The following is a 26,149-nucleotide window of genomic DNA, read 5'->3' as shown; positions in this document are numbered from 1 at the left end:
AGAGGAGTGTCATGTGTAGATACACGGAGACATGTTTGTAACAAGATATAGTAATAGGTTTTACCCTTTTGACTGGCACAAAAACTGACACCTTTATTCAAGGCATCATGTTTGCAATAACCACAACACAAGCAGTCAAAATGCAAACAAAAAAGACAACTCTGAAAATAATAATATTGGCACTGTCCTTGAATTTGATTGGTCCACACCCGAGACGGCTTTTCTTAGAGCCTAGTCTCCACTGGTGTTGGACCAGAAGACGCCAAAAGGCGTACTAAAAGGGTAAAACCTATTCCTATATCTTGTTTCTGGCAAAGGAGGTCTCATAATGTAAAAGGTTTCAGTTTTGTTGCCAGAAAAAAGGTTGAAAAACCCCCTATTATTATTACATTTTGGCTACTGGCAAAGGAGGTCTAACGATGTAAACCTTGTGTTTCCTGCTCAGAGCCCTCCAGGCCAGCCGCGCCTCGCACAGGAGACCGGAAGAAGCCGGTCACCCCCTCCCGCACCGTTGGCCTCGCCTTCGACCCGGGCCGCTGGAGCCACGTCGCCGTTTCAAGCACAATGCACCATATATTATCATAGTATGTTTTTTGTTTGCATTTTGACTGCAGGTATTGTGGTTAATGCAGTAGGCATGAATCCTTGTTAAAAAGGTTTCAGTTTTGTTGCCAGAAAAAAGGGGAAAACCCAACTATTATTAAAGTTAAATTAATTAAGCCTTTCAATATGTGGTCTATTTATTTATTAATTGTACGACGCTTGAAACCCAAGAAACTTCAAATTGCAAAAGGTGTACTATTTTCACGCACGTACCAAAATTATCAAGGTGTTTATTAAATGTTGATATAAACATGCATATTACACCATACTTGTGTATATATATTTTTTTAGGTACACCTCTACGGAGCGTTCACATTGTTCATTGTAACAATACTTCTCCACTAGATGGCAGGATTGTAAAAAAATTAAAATATTTTACACTTAAATTTCGATTTAAAGCTTTCGTGACTGCAGTGATTCATATTCTTGGCTCTTTCGGTAAAGTCACGTTGAAGGGAAACAATAAAGTAATAAAAAAGATATATCAAACAATAAAAATTCTCACGTTTTCACAACTGATGATGACCGTTTGTGTTATGGTCGAAACGTTGTGAGAATTTTTATTGTTTTATATATTTTATTATTTTATTGTTTCCCTTCAACGTGACTTTACCGAAAGAGCTAAGCTTATATATTTTACACTTCTTCAATTTCCCACCGGGTGGCGCTGGTGGCACACAAAATGCAGCAAAGCGCGCAGCAGAGAACGGCGCTGGTTGTGCCAAGGGGTTGAAACTTGCAGCCCGTCACGGTAACCATGGAGCTGTCCAAGCACGGACATTCTAAGCCTCCCAAGCCATTATTAATGCGGCCAAGAAGTCAGTTCACCCACATGGTGGCCGCACACGGGACGTGTGAACATTCCGTGCTCGATTCCAGCAGCCAGCAAGCCCAAACATGCAGCTCATAAACTCGCACGCACGCACGCACAAACAAATAACACGAACAATCCTCTGCATTAGTAATAGGTTTTACCCTTTTGACTGGCACAAAAACTGACACCTTTATTCAAGGCATCGTGTTTGCAATAACCACAACACAAGCAGTCAAAATGCAAACAAAAAAGACAACTCTGATAATAATATTGGCACTGTCCTTGAATTTGATTGGTCCACACCCGAGACGGCTTTTCTTAGAGCCTAATCTCCACTGGCGTTGGACCAGAAGACGCCAAAAGGCGTACAACTCAAAAACAGCGCACCATCAGAGTATTGAGGGCTCGGGGTGAGCATTTACATTATGAGACCTCCTTTGCCAGTAACAAGATATAGTAATAGGTTTTACCTTTTTAACTGGCACAAAAACTGACACCTTTATTCAAGGCATCGTGTTTGCAATAACCACAACACAAGCAGTCAAAATGCAAACAAAAAGACAACTCTGATAATAATATTGGCACTGTCCTTGAATTTGATTGGTCCACACGCGAGACGGCTTTTCTTAGAGCCTAGTCTCCATTGGTGTTGGACCAGAAGACGCCAAAAGGCGTGCAACTCAAAAACAGCGCACCATCAGAGTATCGAGGGCTCGGGGTGAGCATTTACATTATGAGACCTCCTTTGCTATGCATGGGTAGCCAAAGGAACGACAGAGAAATCCAATCACGGCGGCTTTAGGTTCGAAGCCAATTCATGCGCTTTGCCTACTGACACAAATTAGCACGAGGCAGAGGCGACTAAATTTCGATTTGAAGCCTTCGTGACTGCAAGGATTCATCTTCTTTGGTTCTTTCGGTAAAGTCACCATCAATAAAATTCTCACGACGTTTCGGCCATTCTACGTGGTGGTGGTGACTTTACCGAAGGAACCAAAGAAGATGAATCCTTGCAGTCACGAAAGCTTTAAATCGAAATTTAACCTCTACGGGGAGGGATTTCACACAACCTTAAGCACCTGAAGACGGCCTCTTGCGTTGTGGCCGAAACGTCGTGAGAATTTTATCGTGTTATTTTATTATCTTATTATTCTCATTCTACATGGTGGTGACTTTACCGAAAGAACCAGAGGCGACTAGACCGAGAGTGAGCAGACTGAGAGAGTTTGCCGGGCGGACTGATTTCAAGCAATGCTCACATCAGCATCTAACTAGAGATATTTGAGCAGGTGCCACGTGCACTATTTACTTTAAAAATGCTAGCAGTTATGAACACTGTCACAAAAGTAGGCACAGCAACTAGAATATACTTGTAAGAGACCTCTACGTGGATAGCAAGGCTATTTATTATAGTGGAGGGGGGGGGGGTATCAAAACTGAAAGTCAGATGACCAGGGCATATTTCCAGGACGCTGACAAGTAAAATACCTTGAAACCCAAAAGATATACCGATGTCTGAAAACTTTAGAGGTGAAAAAATGAGTAGAATATCAAAAAATTAAAACTTCAGAAGGTGCACACGGTTTGAACCATCACCACATGGGGGTCCGCGATTCCAAATGAACTGTAATAATGATAAAAGTACGTGAAAGGAAGACAAGTGTCATTGCATTTGGAATCTCAGAAAAAAACCATAAACAGACCATAGACTATTCTTAGCTCTTTCGGTAAAGTCACGTTGAAGGGAAACAATAAGATAATAAAATATATTTTGTTTAAAATATATTTTATTGTTTCCCTTCAACGTGACTTTACCGAAAGAGCTAAGAATATGAATTACTGCAGTCACGAAAGCTTTAAATCAAAATGTAGACAATAGACTGTACATCAGAACGATTGAAATGAGAACAGAATTATTTCCAGGTATATCAGGGTAGTGTGGAAGGCATCAAAATGAAATGTAAAAAAAAATGTATTGCATGATGATATAAGAAACATTTTTACGCGTTATATATAGGCCTGTAATGTACAAAATATAGTCGCACATGAACACATACACACATATATACAGACGTCTAAAACAAATTGTTATCTTAAAAGTCATACCGATAAAATAAACAATTCTAGGTCAAATTTCGATTTAAAGCTTTCGTGACTGCAAGGATGCATCTTCTTTGGTTCTTTCGGTAAAGTCACCACGTAGAATGAGAATAAAATAATCAATTAATAAAACACAATTAAATTCTTACGACGTTTCGGCCACAACACAAGTGGCCCTCTTCAGGTGAAAGGAACAGACCTGTCGTCTGACCTTTATTGTGTTATTTTATTTTATTAATTTATTATTTTATTCTCATTCTACGTGGTGACTTTACCGAAAGAACCAAAGAAGATGAATTCTAGGTCAATAACCAGGAGGTTCTATTGACAAGTCTAAAAGAAACTGCAGGGAAGGTAGGCTTTAAGCCAGCCTTATAAAGGACCGCCATGATAAAACGAATTTTTTATTCTTTGGTTCTTTCGGTAAAGTCACCACCACGTAGAATGAGAATAAAATAATAAATTGATCAAATAAAATAACAAAATAAAATTCTCACGACGTTTCGGCCACAACACAAGCGGCTCCAGCGCTGTCCTCCAGACAGTCTCGTCCCTTCACCTGATGAAGGCCGCTTGTGCTGTGGCCGAAACGTCGTGAGAATTTTATTGTGTTATTTAATTTTATTAATTTATTATTTTATTCTCATTCTACGTGGCGGTGACTTTACCAAAAGAACCAAAGAAGGATGAATCCTTGCAGTCACGAAAGCTTCAAATCGAAACGAATTTTTTGTTCTTTTCCATCAGCTCAAAAGTAATGTTAAAACAAAACCTCTGCTCCTGTCGACGGCGTACACCTCCTTGACGCCGAGCTCGGACAGCGAGCACGACGTATCGAGCAGCTCCGTCTCGCTGGCGTCCCCGAACAGCGCCGTGTGGTGGACGTCAAGCTCGCACTCGTTGCAGATGTCGGGCAGCAGCGCTTGCAGGGCCACGCGCGGGCTCGCCAGAACTACGGTCTTCTTACGCGCTCGCGAGTAGTTCACCATCAGTCGCACCGTTTGCTGAAAAACAAATTAAGTGATGTAATACTCTTTGCTTCTATTCGGTAAAGTCACGTAGGTAAAAAAAATCACGACGTTTCGGCCACAACAACACAAGTGGCCTTCATCAGGTGAAGGGACCGTGCTGTCACGAGGACAGCGTTGGAGTGAAAACAGCCAAGCCCAGGTCGCGTCCTTTAAGCTGTGTGGGAGGAAGCAAAACGCTTTGACAAAGGAATTAGTATAAACATGAGCACGATGTACGTAGGAGGTGCATGGGCCATGACCTGAGCTTGGCTGTTTTCACTCCAACGCTGTCCTCATGACAGCACGGTCCCTTCACCTGATGAAGGCCGCTTGTGTTGTGGCCGAAACGTCGTGATTTTTGTTATTTTATTTTTTACCTACGTGACTTTACCCAATAGAACCAAAGAGTATGGATCCTTGCAGTCACGAAAGCTTCAAATCTAGAATTAAGAGATTTAAGTAGAGGATCGACGAATTGAACGCTGTCGTTAACAAATCCCCTCTTCGTTTACCCTCTTAGGATCCAGCTGTCAACGTTCATCAAATTTCTCCATTTAAAAATGAAATACTGGGCTAGGCTGTGGATTAAGGGGGACTAAAACTGGGTTACACTTGGTCTGAATTACAGTATAAAACCTCACGATGTGCTGTAGTGGAGGTTCAATGGGACAGGAAGCCCACCTCTTCACACAAATAACAATGTTATTGTATTTGTCTCTCAGCCAATGGGGCCTCTGCCTTTGCAGGAAAACTCTGCACCAGTTTCGACCTTGTGGATTGCCCTTTTAAACAAATGCTGTTTCCAGCTGTTGAGAACAGCAGCACCATTAAAGCTATGGTGGATTTAGCAGCAGAAAACAGAAAAACTATACACAAACTCAAGTTTGTGGTGGAGGATCATGGGTAATGAATACATAATACACAGACTGTAAAATTATGTTTTGTCTTTCTGTTCCCCCCCTTGTACTGTGACTCTGTACTGGGCTCATGCTCAGTCCCAACAAAAACCTTTTTGTAATGATGTTTCATCCATTCTGCCTATGGACCTTCCAGACCAATATTTTCCAGCAGTGCAGACAAAGCATGATTTCAGAAAGTAAGCTGGTTTCGAATTTCTGGATCACATCACCAGTATATAACCTGCTTAACAAATGATGCTGTGTAATATTCCATATATCCTGGATGACAGGATGCATGCATTTGTACCCCTGGGGAGAGCCTCTAACTAAGCAAATTCATCGTGTAACTTGTATGATTCACGATAAAGGTTTTTGGGTGAGATCGCGTTATTTATAAATGTGTCGTAAAACCCTCCACCACCCAACATGGCCAAAGCAGTAAACATGTGTCACGTTCACAAAAGACAAAATATTCTAGATTTGAAGCTTTCGTGACTGCAAGGATCCATACTCTTTGGTTCTATTCGGTAAAGTCACGTAGTAGGTAAAAAAATAAAACAACAAAAATCACGACGTTTCGGCCACAACACAAGCAGCCTTCATCAGGTGAAGGGACCAGCCTGTCTAGAGGACAGCGCTGGAGTGAAACACAGCCAAACTTAAAGGTCGTAGTCTGAGCGTGGCTGTGTTTCACTCCAGCGCTGTCCTCGAGACAGGCTGGTCCCTTCACCTGATGAAGGCCGCTTGTGTTGTGGCCGAAACGTCGTGAGAATTTTATTGTTTTATTTTTTTACCTACGTGGTGACTTTACCGAATAGAACCAAAGAGTAAAAGACAATTAGTTCACTACTTTAGCCCATTTGCGCGTAGAAGAGTGAATCCACAACATAATTTACAACATTGTGAATACGACGTTTCGCTGGTGATTAGATCCAGCATCATCGGGCAATTCGCCAGAATGGTGAAGCCCTCTCCGCTTGCTCCCGGTCTTAAATAGAGCAGCAGTAGGGTGACGTCATCATTTAACTCATATCAGGCGCAGCGATTAGAGGTGGATAGGGGGAGGGTATTGTAATTATATAATAGATTGGTAATTATTCAATTGTTATTAATTACTAGTAGTTTCCCCTATAAGGAATTGTAGTTGCAATATATTTAATTTAACAATAAGGGTTACGACACGTTTATAAATAACGCGATCCAACCCAAAAGCCTTTATTATGAATATTGGTCGCGAAAGCCTACGTGTTAAACTTGTAAGATGAAAATAAATGCACCAAAGGTTATCGGTCTGTATCCAGCTATATGCCTCTGTGTCTAGTATACAATAAACAACCATCACAAGATAAAATCTAAGACGTTTTGTCATTTGGTAGAATATCAACTAATGTACCATGGCCTCTGGTACAATTGGGCTTTCACAACATTTACATACTCGCTAAACATTCTAAACTAGCCCCTGATCCTGGTGTACAATGCAAAGCCACCACAGGAGAGAAGATCAAGGCCTTGTTCACTGATCCCCAGGATTAAAGCACCTGCAGTTGCTAAGCATGCTTAAATTACATTTCAGACTAAACAATGCAGAGTAGAATTGGAAATACGTAATAGATTTGGATATCATGGAAAACACATGTCTCTAATTACCAATATCTATCCATATCTCTGTTTAAGAGCATTTCATTATTGTAATTTAATTGTACTTGTGTTGGTGTCAATAAAGTAGGAAATATGGAAACAGTTGCATAAAACTATGACAGTATAGGCTGACCTGGCTATAAATCAAAAGTAAACGCATCTATGCCTCTATGTAAGGAACGAGACAGGAAGACTTCTCCACAAATCTGGATGTCGCCTGATGAAGCTGGTTGTAATTACTGGCAAAACGTCGTACTCAGATTGTAAATGTTGTGGCTTGGCTCCCCAACACACCGGTGTGCTGTACTAGTACACTACACTATACACTACACTATACACTACACTACTATACACTACACTATACACTACTAGACACTACACTATACACTACTATACACTACACTATACACTACACACTACACTATACACTACACTATACACTGCTATACACTACACTATACACTACTATACACTACACTATACACTACTATACACTACACTATACACTACACACGAGTGCTGTACTAGTGACGAATCGTCCACGTTCTGTTTACGCGACAGCCCTTACTAGTTGGCTGTGTCGGGTGGTGGCGGGTTTTCACGACACAACATTTATATATTTATACGCGGTCTAACCCAAAAACCTCTATGATGGATATTGGTCGCGAAAGCCTGCTACGTGTTAAACTGACCAACTCCAACTCTGCCTGACCACCACAGTCCTACTCAAATAGTCACACAAAGTGGCTGCATCTTAGCCCTTCGTATTATTCATAAGACTGCCGGTCTCCTTTTACCAATTGAAATCTTACTCCAACCATTCACATATTTCCAAGAGGAAATTTGACTTCCTCATTACTACCAAGTAACGAGGCAGTCAAATTTAAAAGATTTAACAAAAAGCATCGTACGCTTTTCGAAGCAGACTTCAACTTTGCACAGAAGAACGGAACGGTCCAACTCTATCTTCTCAATAAAGCCAAGTATGGCGCGTAAATACTTTGATCTAAAAGCAATCCATCCTTTTCACTGAATGCAAGTGATAAATATAATCACAGCCGGTGAAGTGACGAGAGGGAAATATTTTCCTTTAAAATTAATTAGGTTGCAATGTTTATACAAGTTGCTTAAAAGTAAAACATTTTTAAAATAAGAATGTTTGCATAGCATATTCCACCCATGGATAAGTATTATCATCATCATCCGCATCATCATTCAGTATAAATTTTCTACTGGATGAATGCTAAGTATAGCCTGGTAAAAACATGATCTGCAGGCGAACTGAGCCAAAGCAAAATGTAGTTACTCTTTGTTTTTTTATCAGTAAAGTCACGTATAAATAATAAATAATAAAATAACATAATAGCGTACGACGTTTCGGTTGCAACACAAGCAGCCATCATCAGGTACAGAAGAGCTAAGTTTACGAGAGAGAGGGGAGACACAACCTCAGATGTATACACAGACACCCAAGTAGGGGGGAACTAACACAGATACAACAGGGGACACAGAGAGAGAAGCATACCAGACAAACAGGGTTTAGCAACATTTGGAAACCATATAAAGCAACACAGTCGGTCGGTCAAAACACAATCAACGCGTAGTCCGGTTGATCACGCTATTTCAAAGATTGATAAATTGCAAGTTGTAAACTGGCGGGTAACACCAACCGGTGCATCCAGTGAGGCATGATGTGATAATGGCATTTCATCATGTTTCATTAGTCAAGATACCAAAATCCAACCAAATCCAGTCTCACAAATATTTCCATTCATAAGTAGATTTGACCCGAAGGGGTCAAGGTTTCCCGATGATAACTCATCGCGTGACGGTGTAGTCGGCAGCATGCGTGCAAGGTTCAGAAATGAATCCGGCACATTATCACAAAGGTCAAATCGGAGAGCCATGTATATAACATGGTAATCCACAGATGGACCCTAATACAAAACTGTACAAAATCCTTTTACCTGTAACAACACGTGAGACTTTCTACAAAGTGTCAACAAGCACGACACGGCCGAGGAAATGTGTGAAAGACGCCTAATGCAGAAGCTAACCAATTGAGGCAATGACGTCTAAAATGTACTTAAGGAGAATTTAACTAAAATTGTGTACTGACAATGTACACACATGCTGTGTTAACACACACCCATAGCCACACCTAGCTCAAAGTGTAGTTTCAAACTCTTATAATTCATCTAATAATAGTTATTTGCATGTACGCATGAACCGGGCCACTTTGCTTACACGTCCATTTTTCTAATCAGCTTTGTCACTCCGAGATCTCTACGCAGGTTTCAGCGTGTTTCGACTGTACAAAGTCTTGTCTACGACGAGGCCGCGTCAGCGAATCAACGCTTTACCTCCGGGACAACGGGCTGCATCGGCTTCCTGAGTCGGTCATCAGTGGCGGGCCGAGGCTTTTTAGGAGGAAGGCCGTCACTCCAAGATCTCTACGCAGGTTCCAGCGTGTTTCGACTGTCAAAGTCTTACCTACGACGAGGCCGCGTCAGCGAATCAACGCTTTACCTCCGGGACAACGGGCTGCATCGGCTTCTCCAGTCGGTCATCGCCGGCGGGCCGAGGTTTGAGGAGGGCTGTCCCAGCACCGAGGGCCCCCAGCGGTGTGCTGGGCCCGTACTGTAGAGGCGATGCATCGTCCCTCGATAGCAGCTCCAGGGTGTGGCCGTCAGGGCTCAACCGGTAGGGACCGCAGAGTTCAACCAGGAGGTCCGTCACCGTCCTGCTGCTCACACAGCAACACGTGGGCAGCAGCAGCAGCTCCAAGTCAACGTCAAAGTGTGAGTCGTGCGTAAGGACATTTGTTGTTCCCGACTGAAACCCGACTCGTAATTTAGAAACCAGAAAATTGTTCAAAAGATGCAGCGTGATATTCTTACTGCATGGCTATGAACGCTCGCGGATGCGTTTGTGTCATGTTTACATTCGATGTGTGGAGTGTAATTTAAATTACTGTTTACGGGGCCGTAGCAATGAGTATGGAATGTAAGTAAAAAATTGTACACAATGCATCTTCAAAACACTCACCATCCTAACGTATTACAAGGAGGGGGATCAATCATACGTCTTGTTCACACTCATGGATTTCAAACACGGCTTAACAAGTTAAAACGTGTTGCATGGATACAAAATATACTTTTAATGTTGTATTCAAAATGACCGTAAATGTTTTCCAAGAAATAAAATGGCGTGTTTATTATATCCATAGCGATTATTTGCGCATTTAACAAATCCCAAAAAAAATAACACACCGGCAGATGCAATCACCCAAAAGATGACCACATTACAGACAACTGGAAATAGCTCATTATAAAATTGCTTGCAAAGAGGGCAATTTGACCTCGCGGCCATGAAGATTTATGCTTCGTGAAAATAACACATTTATTTTAATGCATTTAAAACCCGCTGTGTGAGCACAGAAACATTCCACGTGGAGCCAGTTTTACCTGGGATCATTCGCCCACTCACGCAGCACGTCCACCACTCTCATTAAACTCCACTCACCACTCTTATTAAACTCCACTCACCACTCTTATTAAACTCCACTCACCACTCTTATTAAGCTCCACTCACCACTCTTATTAAACTCCACTCACCACTCTCATTAAACTCCACTCACCACTCTCATTAAACTCCACTCATCACTCTTATTAAACTCCACTCACCACTCTTATTAAACTACACTCACCACTCTTATTAAACTCCACTCACCACTCTTATTAAACTCCACTCACCACTCTTATTAAACTCCACTCACCACTCTTATTAAACTCCACTCACCACTCTCATTAAACTCCACTCACCACTCTTATTAAACTCCACTCACCACTCTTATTAAACTCCACTCACCACTCTTATTAAACTCCACTCACCACTCTTATTAAACTCCACTCACCACTCTCATTAAACTCCACTCACCACTCTCATTAAACTCCACTCACCACTCTTATTAAACTCCACTCACCACTCTTATTAAACTACACTCACCACTCTTATTAAACTCCACTCACCACTCTTATTAAACTCCACTCACCACTCTTATTAAACTCCACTCACCACTCTTATTAAACTCCACTCACCACTCTCATTAAACTCCACACACCACTCTCATTAAACTCCACTCACCACTCTTATTAAACTCCACTCACCACTCTTATTAAACTCCACTCACCACTCTTATTAAACTCCACTCACCACTCTTATTAAACTCCACTCACCACTCTTATTAAACTCCACTCACCACTCTTATTAAACTCCACTCACCACTCTTATTAAACTCCACTCACCACTCTCATTAAACTCCACTCACCACTCTTATTAAACTCCACTCACCACTCTTATTAAACTCCACTCACCACTCTTATTAAACTCCACTCACCACTCTTATTAAACTCCACTCACTACTCTTATTAAACTCCACTCACCACTCTTATTAAACTCCACTCACCACTCTTATTAAACTCCACTCACCACTCTCATTAAACTCCACTCACCACTCTTATTAAACTCCACTCACCACTCTTATTAAACTCCACTCACCACTCTTATTAAACTCCACTCACCACTCTTATTAAACTCCACTCACCACTCTCATTAAACTCCACTCACCACTCTCATTAAACTCCACTCACCACTCTTATTAAACTCCACTCACCACTCTTATTAAACTACACTCACCACTCTTATTAAACTCCACTCACCACTCTTATTAAACTCCACTCACCACTCTTATTAAACTCCACTCACCACTCTTATTAAACTCCACTCACCACTCTCATTAAACTCCACACACCACTCTCATTAAACTCCACTCACCACTCTTATTAAACTCCACTCACCACTCTTATTAAACTCCACTCACCACTCTTATTAAACTCCACTCACCACTCTTATTAAACTCCACTCACCACTCTTATTAAACTCCACTCACCACTCTTATTAAACTCCACTCACCACTCTTATTAAACTCCACTCACCACTCTCATTAAACTCCACTCACCACTCTTATTAAACTCCACTCACCACTCTTATTAAACTCCACTCACCACTCTTATTAAACTCCACTCACCACTCTCATTAAACTCCACTCACCACTCTTATTAAACTCCACTCACCACTCTTATTAAACTCCACTCACCACTCTTCTTAAACTCCACTCACCACTCTTATTAAACTCCACTCACTACTCTTATTAAACTCCACTCACCACTCTTATTAAACTCCACTCACCACTCTTATTAAACTCCACTCACCACTCTTATTAAACTCCACTCACCACTCTTATTAAACTCCACTCACCACTCTTATTAAACTCCACTCACTACTCTTATTAAACTCCACTCACCACTCTTATTAAACTCCACTCACCACTCTCATTAAACTCCACTCACCACTCTCATTAAACTCCACTCACCACTCTCATTAAACTCCACTCACCACTCTCATTAAACTCCACTCACCACTCTTATTAAACTCCACTCACCACTCTCATTAAACTCCACTCACCACTCTTATTAAACTCCACTCACCACTCTTATTAAACTCCACTCACCACTCTTATTAAACTCCACTCACCACTCTCATTAAACTCCACTCACCACTCTCATTAAACTCCACTCACCACTCTTATTAAACTCCACTCACCACTCTTATTAAACTCCACTCACCACTCTTATTAAACTCCACTCACCACTCTTATTAAACTCCACTCACCACTCTTATTAAACTCCACTCACTACTCTTATTAAACTCCACTCACCACTCTCATTAAACTCCACTCACCACTCTTATTAAACTCCACTCACCACTCTTATTAAACTACACTCACCACTCTTATTAAACTCCACTCACCACTCTTATTAAACTCCACTCACTACTCTTATTAAACTCCACTCACCACTCTTATTAAACTCCACTCACCACTCTTATTAAACTCCACTCACCACTCTCATTAAACTCCACTCACCACTCTTATTAAACTCCACTCACCACTCTTATTAAACTCCACTCACCACTCTTCTTAAACTCCACTCACCACTCTTATTAAACTCCACTCACCACTCTCATTAAACTCCACTCACCACTCTCATTAAACTCCACTCACCACTCTTATTAAACTCCACTCACCACTCTTATTAAACTACACTCACCACTCTCATTAAACTCCACTCACCACTCTTATTAAACTCCACTCACCACTCTTATTAAACTCCACTCACCACTCTCATTAAACTCCACTCACCACTCTTATTAAACTCTACTCACCACTCTTATTAAACTCCACTCACCACTCTTATTAAACTCCACTCACCACTCTTATTAAACTCCACTCACTACTCTTATTAAACTCCACTCACCACTCTTATTAAACTCCACTCACCACTCTTATTAAACTCCACTCACCACTCTTATTAAACTCCACTCACCACTCTTATTAAACTCCACTCACCACTCTTATTAAACTCCACTCACTACTCTTATTAAACTCCACTCACCACTCTTATTAAACTCCACTCACCACTCTCATTAAACTCCACTCACCACTCTCATTAAACTCCACTCACCACTCTCATTAAACTCCACTCACCACTCTCATTAAACTCCACTCTCACGCCTTTCCAAATTGACATTTCAATGCTTGTGTAGCACCACAGATGGTACTACGGTACCACGTAGTGTAACACCACAGATGGTACTACGTAGTGTAACACCACATATGGTACTACGTAGTGTAACACCACAGATGGTACTACGTAGTGTAACACCACAGATGGTACTACTAGTGTAACACCACAGATAGTACTACTAGTGTAACACCACAGATGGTACTACGTAGTGTAACACCACAGATGGTACTACGTAGTGTAACACCACAGGTGGTACTACTAGTGTAACACCACAGATGGTACTACGTAGTGTAACACCACAGATAGTACTACTAGTGTAACACCACAGATAGTACTACTAGTGTAACACCACAGATAGTACTACTAGTGTAACACCACAGATAGTACTACTAGTGTAACACCACAGATGGTACTACGTAGTGTAACACCACAGATGGTACTACGTAGTGTAACACCACAGATGGTACTACGTAGTGTAACACCACAGATGGTACTAAGTGGTGTAACACCACAGATGGTAATACGGTACCACGTAGTGTAACACCACAGATGGTACCTCGTAGTGTAACACCACAGATGGTACTACGGTACCTCGTAGTGTAACACCACAGATGGTACTACGGTACCACATAGTGTAACACCACAGATGGTACTAGGGTACCTCGTAGTGTAACATCACAGATGGTACTACGTAGTGTAACACCACAGATGGTACCTCGTAGTGTAACACCACAGATAGTACTACGGTACCACGTAGTGTAACACCACAGATGGTACTACGGTACCAAGTAGTGTAACACCACAGATGGTACTACGGTCCCACGCAGTGTAACACCACAGATGGTACTACGGTACCACGTAGTGTAACACCACAGATGGTACTACGGTACCACGTAGTGTAACACCACAGATGGTACTACGGTACCACGTAGTGTAACACCACAGATGGTACTACGGTACCTCGTACCGTCGGGGTGAAGGGCTACGGGGCTTCTAGGATCCCAGACAGCTGAGCCCCTCACTGGGCAAGGGGCATCAAAGGGGACCTCCCCCAGCCGATCTGGGACCAGTTGAAGACCGAAGCCGAAGACCGGTAGCAGCCAGACAGGACCCTGGGGCCCCTTGCAAGGGCCCCGGGGACGCCGTGCGGGCCGGTGGTGAGACTCTGGGCCGGTGGTGGGACTCTGGGCCGGTGGTGGACTCTGGGCCGGTGGTGGGACTCTGGGCCGGTGGTGGGACTCTGGGCCGCTGGTGGGACTCTGGGGCCAGTGGTGGGACTCTGGGCCGGTGGTGGGACTCTGGGGCCAGTGGTGGGACTCTGGGCCAGTGGTGGGACTCTGGGCCAGTGGTGGGACTCTGGGCCAGTGGTGGGACTCTGGGCCGGTGGTGGGACTCTGGGGCCGGTGGTGGGACTTTGGGCCGGTGGTGGGACTCTGGGCCAGTGGTGGGACTTTGGGCCGGTGGTGGGACTCTGGGGCCGGTGGTGGGACTCTGGGCCAGTGGTGGTGGGACTCTGGGCCAGTGGTGGGACTCTGGGCCGGTGGTGGTGGGACTCTGGGGCACTGGTAGTGGGACTCTGGGCCAGTGGTGGGACTCTGGGGCCAGTGGTGGGACTCTGGGCCAGTGGTGGGACTCTGGGCCGGTGGTGGGACTCTGGGGCTAGTGGTGGGACTCTGGGCCAGTGGTGGACTCTGAGGCCAGTGGTGGGACTCTGGGCCAGTGGTGGGACTCTGGGGCCGCTGGTGGGACTCTGGGGCCAGTGGTTGGACTCTGGGGCCAGTGGTGGGACTCTGGGCCAGTGGTGGGACTCTGAGGTCAGTGGTGGGACTCTGGGGCCGCTGGTGGGACTCTGGGCCTGTGGTAGGACTCTGGGGCCAGTGGTGGGACTCTGGGACTCCCCGGCCCTACGCCCTTATAAGGGCGAGGTCAGAGGAAGCCAGAGTGTAGACCCTGGGTCGGGGTCAGGGGTCAGCCCCCCCTTAGGGTGATCACAGCGGAGGAGCCGAGAGCGTTGCCAGCGTCACGGCACGCCGGGAGTAGGCCGTGTCCCTAGGGCTGTAGCAGCCCATCAGGACTGTCGGGGAGCGCTGTGTTGTAATAAAGGAGTTGTCTATACGAAGGTGTGTCTACGGAACCCATTACGCCTGTGCCAAACTTGGGCGGCCATAAAATGCTTACCCATCCATCGCTTGATCCCCGCAGGAATGGAATGAGTGTGCGTGTGTGTGTAGCGGTTAGCGCTACGCTGCGCTATGAACCTGGCGACCCGGGTTTGATTCCCGCTCACGGCCAACACCGGTGACAATTATCTGAACGGGTCCCGGGCCTCCCCTAGGTCGACTCAGCCTCAAATGAGTACCTGGTGCGGTGGATAAAAACATTGCCACTGGGGAGACAAAGGCGGTCGGGCGTGGTGCTGGCCACCCACCCCCTCGTGTACCGTTCCGGCCTTCATAAGTGCTCACTAACAGCACTTGCCCAACAGTCTGTTAAGGCTACACGGGGGATCTTTGTCTTTGTGTGCTGCTCGCTAACAGCACTTGCCCCTACAGTCTGTTACAGGCTACACGGGGGATCTTTGTCTTTGTGTGCTGCTCGCTAACAGCACTTGCCCCTAAAGCCTGTCACAGGCTACACGGGGGATCTTTGTCTTTGTGTGTGCTCGCTAACAGCACTTGCCCCTACAGTCTGTTACAGGCTACACGGTGGGGGATCTTTGTCTTTGTGTGTGCTCGCTAACAGCACTTGCCCCTACAACTCTGTTACAGGCTACACGGGGGATCTTTGTCTGTTTATCTTTGTGTAAATAATCCAAGTGCACGACAGGCACCTCCCGTCGACTCGGGCCACGTGGTGCACCCCGCCCGGCAGGATGACGTTGAGCTCCACATTGTCCACTGGGGGGCCGTCGCCACCGTCCGGTGGGTCTAAGCTGGGGGTCCCAGTCTGGGACTGGGACCGCATCAGCGGTGGTACCGGCGCACGGGGCTTCATCTTCCTGGCTGCTGCGGAACGACAACAAAATAAAGAGCAGTGGGACGTTGCGCTGCTAGGCCGTTTTAAGGATTTATATTGTTACATCAACAAGGGGGGTTGGGTGTGCAGTCAGGGTTGATGCAGGTACATTCGTTAGGTCAAGGCGAAGCCACTCATTCTCCAACGTCGGTGGACTGGCGTTTTGTTAGGAACAACGAATGATCGGCCACTTAAGAGATCACAAGGCAATGGGGATCAATGCGTCAACATTCAACCCTGACTTAAAACTGCAATTAATCAAGTGATAGGCGTGTGACCGCCCTTACACACATCACTTTCAGATCTCGCATGGCCACGTGCACCTATATTCACAAATTGAAAGGAAATTAATGTATTCATTTAGTGGTTAGCAGCAGTAATGGATGATCATGATGCTTTAAATAAATAAAACATTTCATAAAAACGAAGCAGATGGAACCATTATATTACAAACACAGTAGCTCCATGTGATGCTTATGTAAAACGCAATATCTACGTAAATGCAATTGCCAGTTCAACGTAACACGTTTGCTACTTTGTTGCATGCAATTTCACGTTCACTTAAAATTGGGCAGTGCTCTTTGAATACATCTTGCACTGACTGTGCAAGCCCTGTACCGCCATGAAATTACTACACAGAGAAGTGATATTAAATCACTCTTGACAACAGGATGTTGATGAGTGATTAGCACGTGATGAGTCATTCATTGATCCGTTCATTTTTTTTTAAATCATCTATCAGTATGGTGGGGGGGGGGGGTGTGGTCACTCCGTCAAGTAACCAGTTAACATTATCAAGACACACCTTAGTACATGACTTAAGTGAGTTTAGGGGTGTGATCAGTACGTACGATATAATTTTTGTTTGGGTGAATAATTATCCCGAATGTTTACGATCTGACCACTTACTGCATTCTTGGCGTAATGCAGTAAGAGTGTGAGTGTGTGTATGTGTGTGTATGTATGTGTGTGTCCGGCAAAACAACCCCCTACCTCCTCGCGGTGCCGGACGGGCAACTCTGTCGTGGACAGCGCTGTGGGGGGAGATCCCATTTTGATTGGCTCCTCCCCTCATGGCATATGTGTCCACCACAGGGGCTAAACGGGGGCTCTGGATGGGTGCGAGGGGCTGGTAACCCCTCCACCTTCAATTAATTACCACGAAACCACGAATTAAACTGAAATATGTAACAACTAAGCTTGTAAATTTTGATTTAAAGCTTTCGTGACTGCAGTAATTCATATTCTTAGTTTTTTCGGTAAAGTCACGTTGAAGAGAAACAACAAAATAACAAAATATATATAAAACAATAAAAAATTCTCACGACGTTTCGACCATAACTCACACCTGATGATGACCGTTTGAGTTATGGTCGAAACGTCGTGAGAATTTTTTATTGTTTTATATATATTTTGTTATTTTGTTGTTTCTCTTCAACTAAGCTTGTGCCGGAGGCCCCGGGGGGCCAGGCGTCTATGACGTCTCCTGGCCAAACCCCAATTGGCGGAGCCAGGAGATTGAATACCTACCCTCGGGGCTACTCCAGAAACAACGAAAAGCCACTACGGGTGGCCACGTGGAATGTTCGAACGCTCACTGCAGAGGAGAGGCTGCCACTCCTCTGTCGGGAGCTGGACCGGTACCGCCTGGATCTATGCGGCATTCAGGAGGTCCGGTGGACCGGCTCTGGCTCCTGCCACCATGAGGGGTGGACAGTCCTCTACTCGGGGCAGCAGACTGCCAAACAACAGGGTGTGGGTCTTCTTTTGAACAAAAGAATGAAGGGGGCGTGGGAGCGTGGCGGTGAGGTGTGGGAAGCTGTAAGCCCCATGCTACTTTGCGCTCGCCTTCCCATCAACCGGAGGCGAGGAATGGTGGTCGTGGTTACTTATGCCCCCACCGAAGATGAACATCCGTGGAGGGATGCAGGCAAAGCCGATGAGTCAGATGCCTTCTATGACCTCCTGTCACAGGTGCTGGCTAAAGTGGCCCCTCGGGATAGAGTCATCATGTTGGGTGACTTCAATGCCCGAGTTGGTCATGATACTGGCACCTGGTCTGGAGTGATTGGAGGGCATGGGCCAGATCAGCTCAATAACAACGGTAGGAGGCTGCTAGATTTTTGTGCAGCCCATGGGCTTGTAATTACCAACACGCTGTTCCGGCATCGGCGCATCCACACAACATCATGGATGCATGCCGGGTCCAAGCAAGAACATCTGCTGGACTACATAGTGACGGACCAGCGAATGCGAGCCCATGTCCTTGACACCAGGACCTACCGTGGAGCTGATCTGCCCTCTGACCATCGACTAGTCATCTGTAAGATGCGCCTGCCATTCTTCCACTCCGGTGGTGGGTGTACACCCAGGACCCCATTCCAACCTAAAGTGGCCTGGTCTCAGTTATCTGATGAAAGTTGCAAGCGAGAATTTCATCATCGCTTGCGGCTGGGATTGGCATCGTCCCCGACTCCTCCTGATGTCGAGGGTAAATGGGCGAGGTTTAGGACTGTGACTCATGCAGCTGCAATGGCTGCTCTGGGTACGTGGTCCAGACCTCCCCAGACACCCTGGATGACAAAGGAGTTGTTCAGGATGGTTGAGAAAAAGCGACAGGCCCACTGTCATCGGCTACAGAATCCCACGTCAGAGAATGAGGAGGCTTACCGCAGCCTTCGCTCAGAGGTTCGGAGAGCCGTGAGGCGCTGCAAGGATGGGTGGTGGTCGCGGGTTGCTGAGGAGATGGAGTCTGCCTCAGTGGCCCGTGATCACAAATCTCTATTTAACTCCATCAAAAAAGTAACCTGCAGCGCCACACCTATTACCATCATCAGGGGAAAAAACGGTGATCCAATTTCCGACCCCCAGGAACAGGTTCGCAGATTTGCTGAGCATTTCTGTGAGGTTCTGGGGGAGGGAAAATCCCTCAGCCAGGAAAACATCGTGGCACAAAGTGAGGATGACCCTGCTGAGGCTGCGGTGCCTCAAATATTGGATGAAGTCACCCCCTGTGAGTGGCTGGCTGAGGTGCCATCTGCTGAGGAAGTATTGAAGGCGATCCGGAGTCTGAGACCAGGAAAGGCAGCGGGCAGAGATGATCTCCCAAGCAAAATGCTGAGGGAGGGTGGCGTTTGTGCACAGACTGCCCTATATGACATCATAACAACAGTCTGGACCACTGGACGGGTTCCGCAGGATTGGAAGGATGCCCTGGTGGTCCCCCTTCTTAAAAAGGGGGACCGCACAGACTGTAACAACTACAGGGGCATCTCACTCCTCAGTGTGCCGGGAAAGGTCCTGGCAAGGATTATTCAGCATCGCCTTGCCAGGCACGCTGAGGAGAGGCTTGCGGAGCCCCAATGCGGTTTCAGGAAAGGGCGGTCCTGCACAGATGCCATATTTTCTGTCCGTCTGCTACAGCAGAGGTGTAGGGAATTCCAACAAGACCTACATCTCTGCTTTATTGACCTGGTCAAGGCCTATGATACCATCAGTAGGCCTGGGCTCTGGGTCGTTCTTCGTGCTTTTGGAGTACCTGACCCTCTGCTCACGATCATTAAGGACCTTCATGATGGTGAGCGGGCCCGGGTAAAACTACGTGGCCGGGAGTCAGAGCCATTCCCTGTACATCTTGGGGTGCGACAGGGATGTCCTCTGGCTCCCACATTATTTAACATCTATTTTGACCACGTAGTTCGTGAAGCCTTCAATAGCTGTACCGGGGGAATCTCCATATGGTACAGATATAATGGGAGGCTAATCGATGCCCGGGTGCGGTCAAGGGATGGCTCCCTATTGCTCAACCACGTTATGTATGCTGATGATTTGGTAATAGCTGCTCAGTCAGAGGAGGAGTTGGAGACGCTGCTGCTGAGACTGGAGCGTGCCACTAAGAGGTGGGGCCTTACCATCAGCCCCACCAAAACTAAGCACCTGCCTGGGTATTTTGTACCATCGGACACTCCACCCCCACAACTCCCAATCGGTGATGGGGCAGTTGTGGAGAGAGTGGAGAGTTTCCCATACCTGGGCAGTGTGCTTATGACTGGCTCCAGTTTAACAGCAGAGGTCTCACTCCGAATCAGTCGAGCGGCAATATCTTTTCATCGGTTGCGTAACGCTGTGTGGAAGCTACCTGGTCTGTCGCTCCGCACTAAGCTTCAGGTCTTCTCGGCCACGGTCATTCCCTCCCTTCTCTACGCTTGCGAGACGTGGACCCCCCTGGTGGAACATCTTCGCCGGTTAGAAACATTTAGGCTGGCCTGCCTACGATCCATCCTGGGTTTAACCAGACTGGATTGTGTGAGGAGCTCACAAATCCTTGAAAGATCTGGGCAGGGTCCCATCGGTGAGCTCCTCCGGCAGGCAAGGCTGCGATGGCTGGGTCATGTAGCCCGCATGCCCAGCCACCGCATGCCGAAACAGCTTTTGTTTGGCCGGATTGAGGGGGCTGGGCGGGCGCGGCACGGGCTAGAGAAGAGATGGAGTGATGTGGTACAGGAGGACGTGGAGCTGAGTGGACTTGCCGATGACTGGTACCAGCGGTGTCAAGATCGGCCTCTGTGGAGGAGGCTCGTGAAGGATGCTACTGGGCAGTTGGAGGCAGTCGCCCTCCAACAACAATGGAGGGCGGAGGAGCGACGCTCACAACAGCGAGCGGAGCGCCGGGTGGCTAAAGCACAGCAGGTTGGCACAGTAGGGGGCACAGGTGGTGCATCAGCCAATCATCTCAGTCAGTCGACCCGTGGCACCTGGGTCTGCCCCGTGACCTCCTGCCAGCGGGCGTTCGACACTTCACGTGGCCTCAGGGTGCACATAGCCTGGCACAAGCGTCGTGGTGACGTCACCGCCACTTAGTGGCGAATGGCGGTTGTTGTTGTATGTGTGTATGTGAGTGTGTATGTGTGTATGTGAGTGTGTATATGAGTGTGTATGTGAGTGTGTATGTGAGCGTGTATGTGTATATGAGTGTGTATATGAGTGTGTATGTGAGTGTGTATGTGAGTGTGTATGTGAGTGTGTATGTGAGTGTGTGTATGTGTGTGAGTATGTATATGAGTGTGTATGTGAGTGTGTGTGTATGTGAGTGTGTATGTGAGTGTGTATGTGTGTATACAGTCTGTTAAGGTAATATGGGGGATCTTTGTCGTTGTTGTGTATATGAGTGTGTATGTGTATGTATGTGAGTGTGTATGTGTATGTGAGTGTGTGTGTATGTATATGAGTGTGTATATGAGTGTGTATGTGAGTGTGTATGTGTGTATGTATGTGAGTGTGTATGTGAGCGTGTATGTGTATATGAGTGTGTATATGAGTGTGTATGTGAGTGTGTATGTGAGTGTGTATGTGAGTGTGTATATGAGTGTGTATATTAGTGTGTATATGAGTGTGTATGTGTGTATGTATGTGAGTGTGTATGTGTGTATGTATATGTGTGTATGTGAGTGTGTATGTGAGTGTGTATGTGAGTGTGTATATGAGTGTGTATATGAGTGTGAATGTGAGTGTGTATGTGAGTGTGTATGTGAGTGTGTGTGTATATGAGTGTGAATGTGAGTGTGTATGTAAGTGTGTATGTGAGTGTGTATGTGTGTGTGTATATGAGTGTGAATGTGTATATGAGTGTGTATATGAGTGTGAATGTGAGTGTGTATGTGAGTGTGTATGTGAGTGTGTATGTGTGTGTATGAGTGTGAATGTGAGTGTGTATGTGAGTGTGTATGTGTGTGTGTATGTGAGTATGTATGTGAGTGTGTATGTGTATGTGAGTGTGTACATGAGTGTGTATGTGTGTGTGTATGTCAGTGTGTATGTGAGTGTGTATATGAGTGTATATGAGTGTGTATATGAGTGTGTATGAGTGTATGTGAGTGTGTATATAAGTGTGTGAGTGTGTGTGTGTTTGTACAAGGATGTTGCAACCTGCTGTGTACGGTGTACACTGAAGTTATTCTATGTGTAAGCACCTTGGCAGGAGTTTCAAAGGGGGAGGAACAACAACAACAACCTGCTTGCACACACACGGACACACACGGACACACACACGGATACACACACAGACATACACACACAGACACACACACACGGACACACACACACGGACACACACACGGACACACACACACAGACACAATACAACAATGAGTACACACGTGTCAGCCAGAGTGAGCGGACACTGCTCAGATGGATCAACGTTTTCCATCATTAGACCTCCTTTGCCAGTACCAAAATATAATAATAGTGTTTTTTCCCCTTTTTTCTGGCAACAAAACTGAAACCTTTTAACAAGGATTCATGTTACTGCATTAACCACAATACCTGCAGTCAAAATGCAAACAAAACACATACTATGATCATATATGATGCATTGTCCTTGAAACTGATTGGTCCACACCAAGAAAGCCATCCCTTGGTGTGGACCAATCAGTTTCAAGGACAATGCATCATATATTATCATAGTATGTTTTTTTATTATCATAGTATGTGGTTAATGCAGTAACATGAATCCTTGTTAAAAGGTTTCAGTTTTGTTTTGCCGAATCGATTGTTAAAAAGCCACTCGCCATAACAATTACGTCATCCATTGTGATTCACAGCATCTCAATACTACATTGTTCAAGCGTTATGTAACATGCCCGTATTTGTATTCAGCAAGTTATTTAAACATGCGCTTGAGTGTCATAGATTTTACACGTATGTAGAAAATGCAAAGAAATGTGTCAGGCATATTATCACACGTCCTATTAAACCGCTCCCACCGTCTGTGCACACACACGGTGGTGGTGGTACTTTATACTGTAAAACACAGCACTTATAATACACCTTTATAAATGACCGCAGTCGTAAATCGGCCACGTGTATTAACCACGTGGAGCTCATTAACACAGCCACGTTAGCCACGAAAAATCAGACACAGTCGTTCACTCGTAACTTAGAACTTGTAAAATCTATACACGTTACTTTTAAACTACGAATAAGAGTACTGTAATTACGGCAAAAATACATTAGAGGTGCTGTATATCAGAACAATAAATCAAACAATAACACAGCCACGTAAACCACAAACGCCAAAGGCCCCGTTCACCACCACCACAACTTGTGCTAAAATATTCTTGGTTCGTTCGGTAAAGTCACCACGTAGAAGGGAAACAATAAAACAATAAAAATATAAAACAATAAAATAATAAAAATATAAAACAATAAAATTATTATTCTTGGTTCTTTCGGTAAAGTCACATAGAAGGGAAACAATAAAATAATACAAATATAAAATAATACAATTCTCACGACATATCGACTGCAACACAAGCAATCATCATCAGGTGTGAAAACCACAACAAAATATTCTTGCTGTGGTTTTCACACCTGATGATGATTGCTTGTGTTGCAGTCGAAACGTCGTGAGAATTTTGTGTTATATTTTTATTATTTTATAGTTTCCCTTCTACGTGGTGACTTTACCAAAAAGAACCAAGAATAAGAATCCCTGCAGTCACGAAAGCATAAAAATCAAAATGTAACTTGTGCCAAGTTATCAGAGTTACTCATCAATCCGACTTGTTCAACGTATAGCTGCTACGGCTTCAAAGATTATCACAAACAACAATCATTAAACATAAATAAGGGAGCCCAGAACACCCCACCACCAACAACCACAACAACCACGCCATCATCAACGTATAGCTGCTACGGCTTCAAAGATTATCACAAACAACAATCATTAAACATAAATAAGGGAGCCCAGAACACCCCACCACCACCAACAACCACACCACCATCAACGTATAGCTGCTACGGCTTCAAAGATCGTCACAAACAACAATCATTAAACATAAATAAGGGAGCCCAGAACACCCCACCACCAACAACAACCACACCATCATCAACGTATAGCTGCTACGGCTTCAAAGATTGTCACAAACAACAATCATTAAACATAAATAAGGGAGCCCAGAACACCCCACCACCACCACCAACAACCACAACAACCACACCATCATCACGGACGACATAAACTTGTTTACTTCACACCACGCAACAACTTTACAAACTGTTGTTGTTGTTTACGAATGCGACCTCGCAGAACCGCAAGAGTTTGTGACGCTGTGCAAGCAAGCAGCAGCATCACCATCTATTTATAATTAATATCGTGAACAAAACAAGTACAAACTTCTCCGTCTCTCTCCACTTCCACACTTGCAACCAACCCCACTTCCTCCACGTGCTGCTGCTGCTGCTCACACAGACAGCGACAACAGCAGCAGCGTGCGACAAAAGGTAGCCATTACCACGTGCTGGTGATCACGTGCTGGTGGTGGTGGTGCTGGTCACGTGGTTGTTTGTAGTCGTGGATTTTGTCTTAACGGGGTCTCCAGACAAAACCTTGTAACTCCACAGGCTGCTGGCTGCTGCTGCTGGCTGCTCCCTGGAAGCCGGGAGGCGGGCGGGCGGGGCGGGCGGGAGCGTGAACAGAACTCGACGGCAGTGTGGCCGGGACCTCGGTTACGGTCGGTCTCAGACGGGCCCCGTCACCGCTGCGTAGTCCCGTCGTCGTGTGCGCGAAGGGGCCCACGGAGCGGATGAGCGAGAGAAGGGGAGAGAGAGAGAAGGGGAGAGAGATTATGGGAGCTGTGAGAGAGAGAGCGAAGTGGAGTTGATGAGAGCGGCAGGAGGAGGGGGAGGGGAGGGACGAGGAGGGGGCGGTGCCGTAGTGGGCGGGGTCACACTACGGCACCGCCCCCTCCTCGTCCCTAGTGTGACCCCACCCACTACGGCACCGCCCCCTCCTCGTCCCTAGTGTGACCCCGCCCACTACGGCACCGCCCCCTCCTCGTCCCTAGTGTAACCCCGCCCACTACGGCTCCGCCCCCTCCTCGTCCCTAGTGTGACCCCGCCCACTACGGCTGAGACTTGAAGCCAACTCGGTGTGTGGGGGTGGGTGGTTACTAAAACAAACATTCAGATTTATTAGTGCAGCAAAGCGCTTCATAAACTCAAGCCGTGTTTAATTTTACCAGGGTAAGGCTCACTGGGCTCTGTTAGATCTGCTTTAATTTATTTCTCTTTCCAGAAGAGATCTGCATATCGTCGCAAATGATGGGTCAACCAAATTGGCTTATCGTGGGTAAATTTGTAAGACGCTAATGCAGGGTGGTTTAAAAAAATGTGGACCCAATTTCAAAGCGGTATATTTCACGATGGCAACAACACGTTACAATTACACAACAAGTTACAAACGTAACAGTAGGGGTCTTCCCCCTTTTTTCTGACAACAAAACTGAAACCTTTTTAACAAGGATTCATGTCTACTGCATTAACCACAATACCTGCGGTCAAAATGCAAACAAAAAACATACTATGATCATATATGATGCATTGTCATTGGTGTGGACCAATCAGTTTCAAGGACAATGCCACATA

General features: G+C 45.4%; 1 protein-coding gene across 1 annotated transcript; it reads right to left on the bottom strand.

Moving 5' to 3' along the window:
* Positions 1–813: 813 nt before the first annotated feature.
* LOC142920785 (protein cordon-bleu-like) lies at positions 814–25,377 on the bottom strand. The gene is made up of 4 exons (XM_076062866.1): positions 25,018–25,377; positions 16,542–16,716; positions 9,594–9,810; positions 814–4,521 (listed from the first exon to the last, which is right to left on the bottom strand). Exons 2-4 carry the CDS (start codon positions 16,703–16,705, stop codon positions 4,261–4,263), a joined length of 642 nt encoding a protein of 213 aa, XP_075918981.1. The 5' UTR covers positions 16,706–16,716; positions 25,018–25,377; the 3' UTR covers positions 814–4,260.
* Positions 25,378–26,149: the final 772 nt, after the last annotated feature.

Source organism: Petromyzon marinus, unplaced genomic scaffold (genome assembly GCF_048934315.1).
Source record: "Petromyzon marinus isolate PM22_M1 ecotype Great Lakes invasive population unplaced genomic scaffold, UKy_Petmar_22M1.pri1.0 PM_G_Scaffold_76, whole genome shotgun sequence".
Taxonomy (NCBI): domain Eukaryota; kingdom Metazoa; phylum Chordata; class Hyperoartia; order Petromyzontiformes; family Petromyzontidae; genus Petromyzon; species Petromyzon marinus.
This window is presented reverse-complemented; position numbering and strand designations above follow the sequence as displayed.

Coding starts and splice junctions, on each gene's coding strand:
- LOC142920785 (XM_076062866.1), bottom strand. CDS start 16,705: ATGAAGCCCCGTGCGCCGGTACCACCGCTGATGCGGTCCCAGTCCCAG. Junction 9,811..16,541: donor GTGGCCCGAGTCGACGGGAG/GTGCCTGTCGTG, acceptor CTGTGTGAGCAG/CAGGACGGTGACGGACCTCC. Junction 4,522..9,593: donor TGCAGCCCGTTGTCCCGGAG/GTAAAGCGTTGA, acceptor TTTGTTTTTCAG/CAAACGGTGCGACTGATGGT.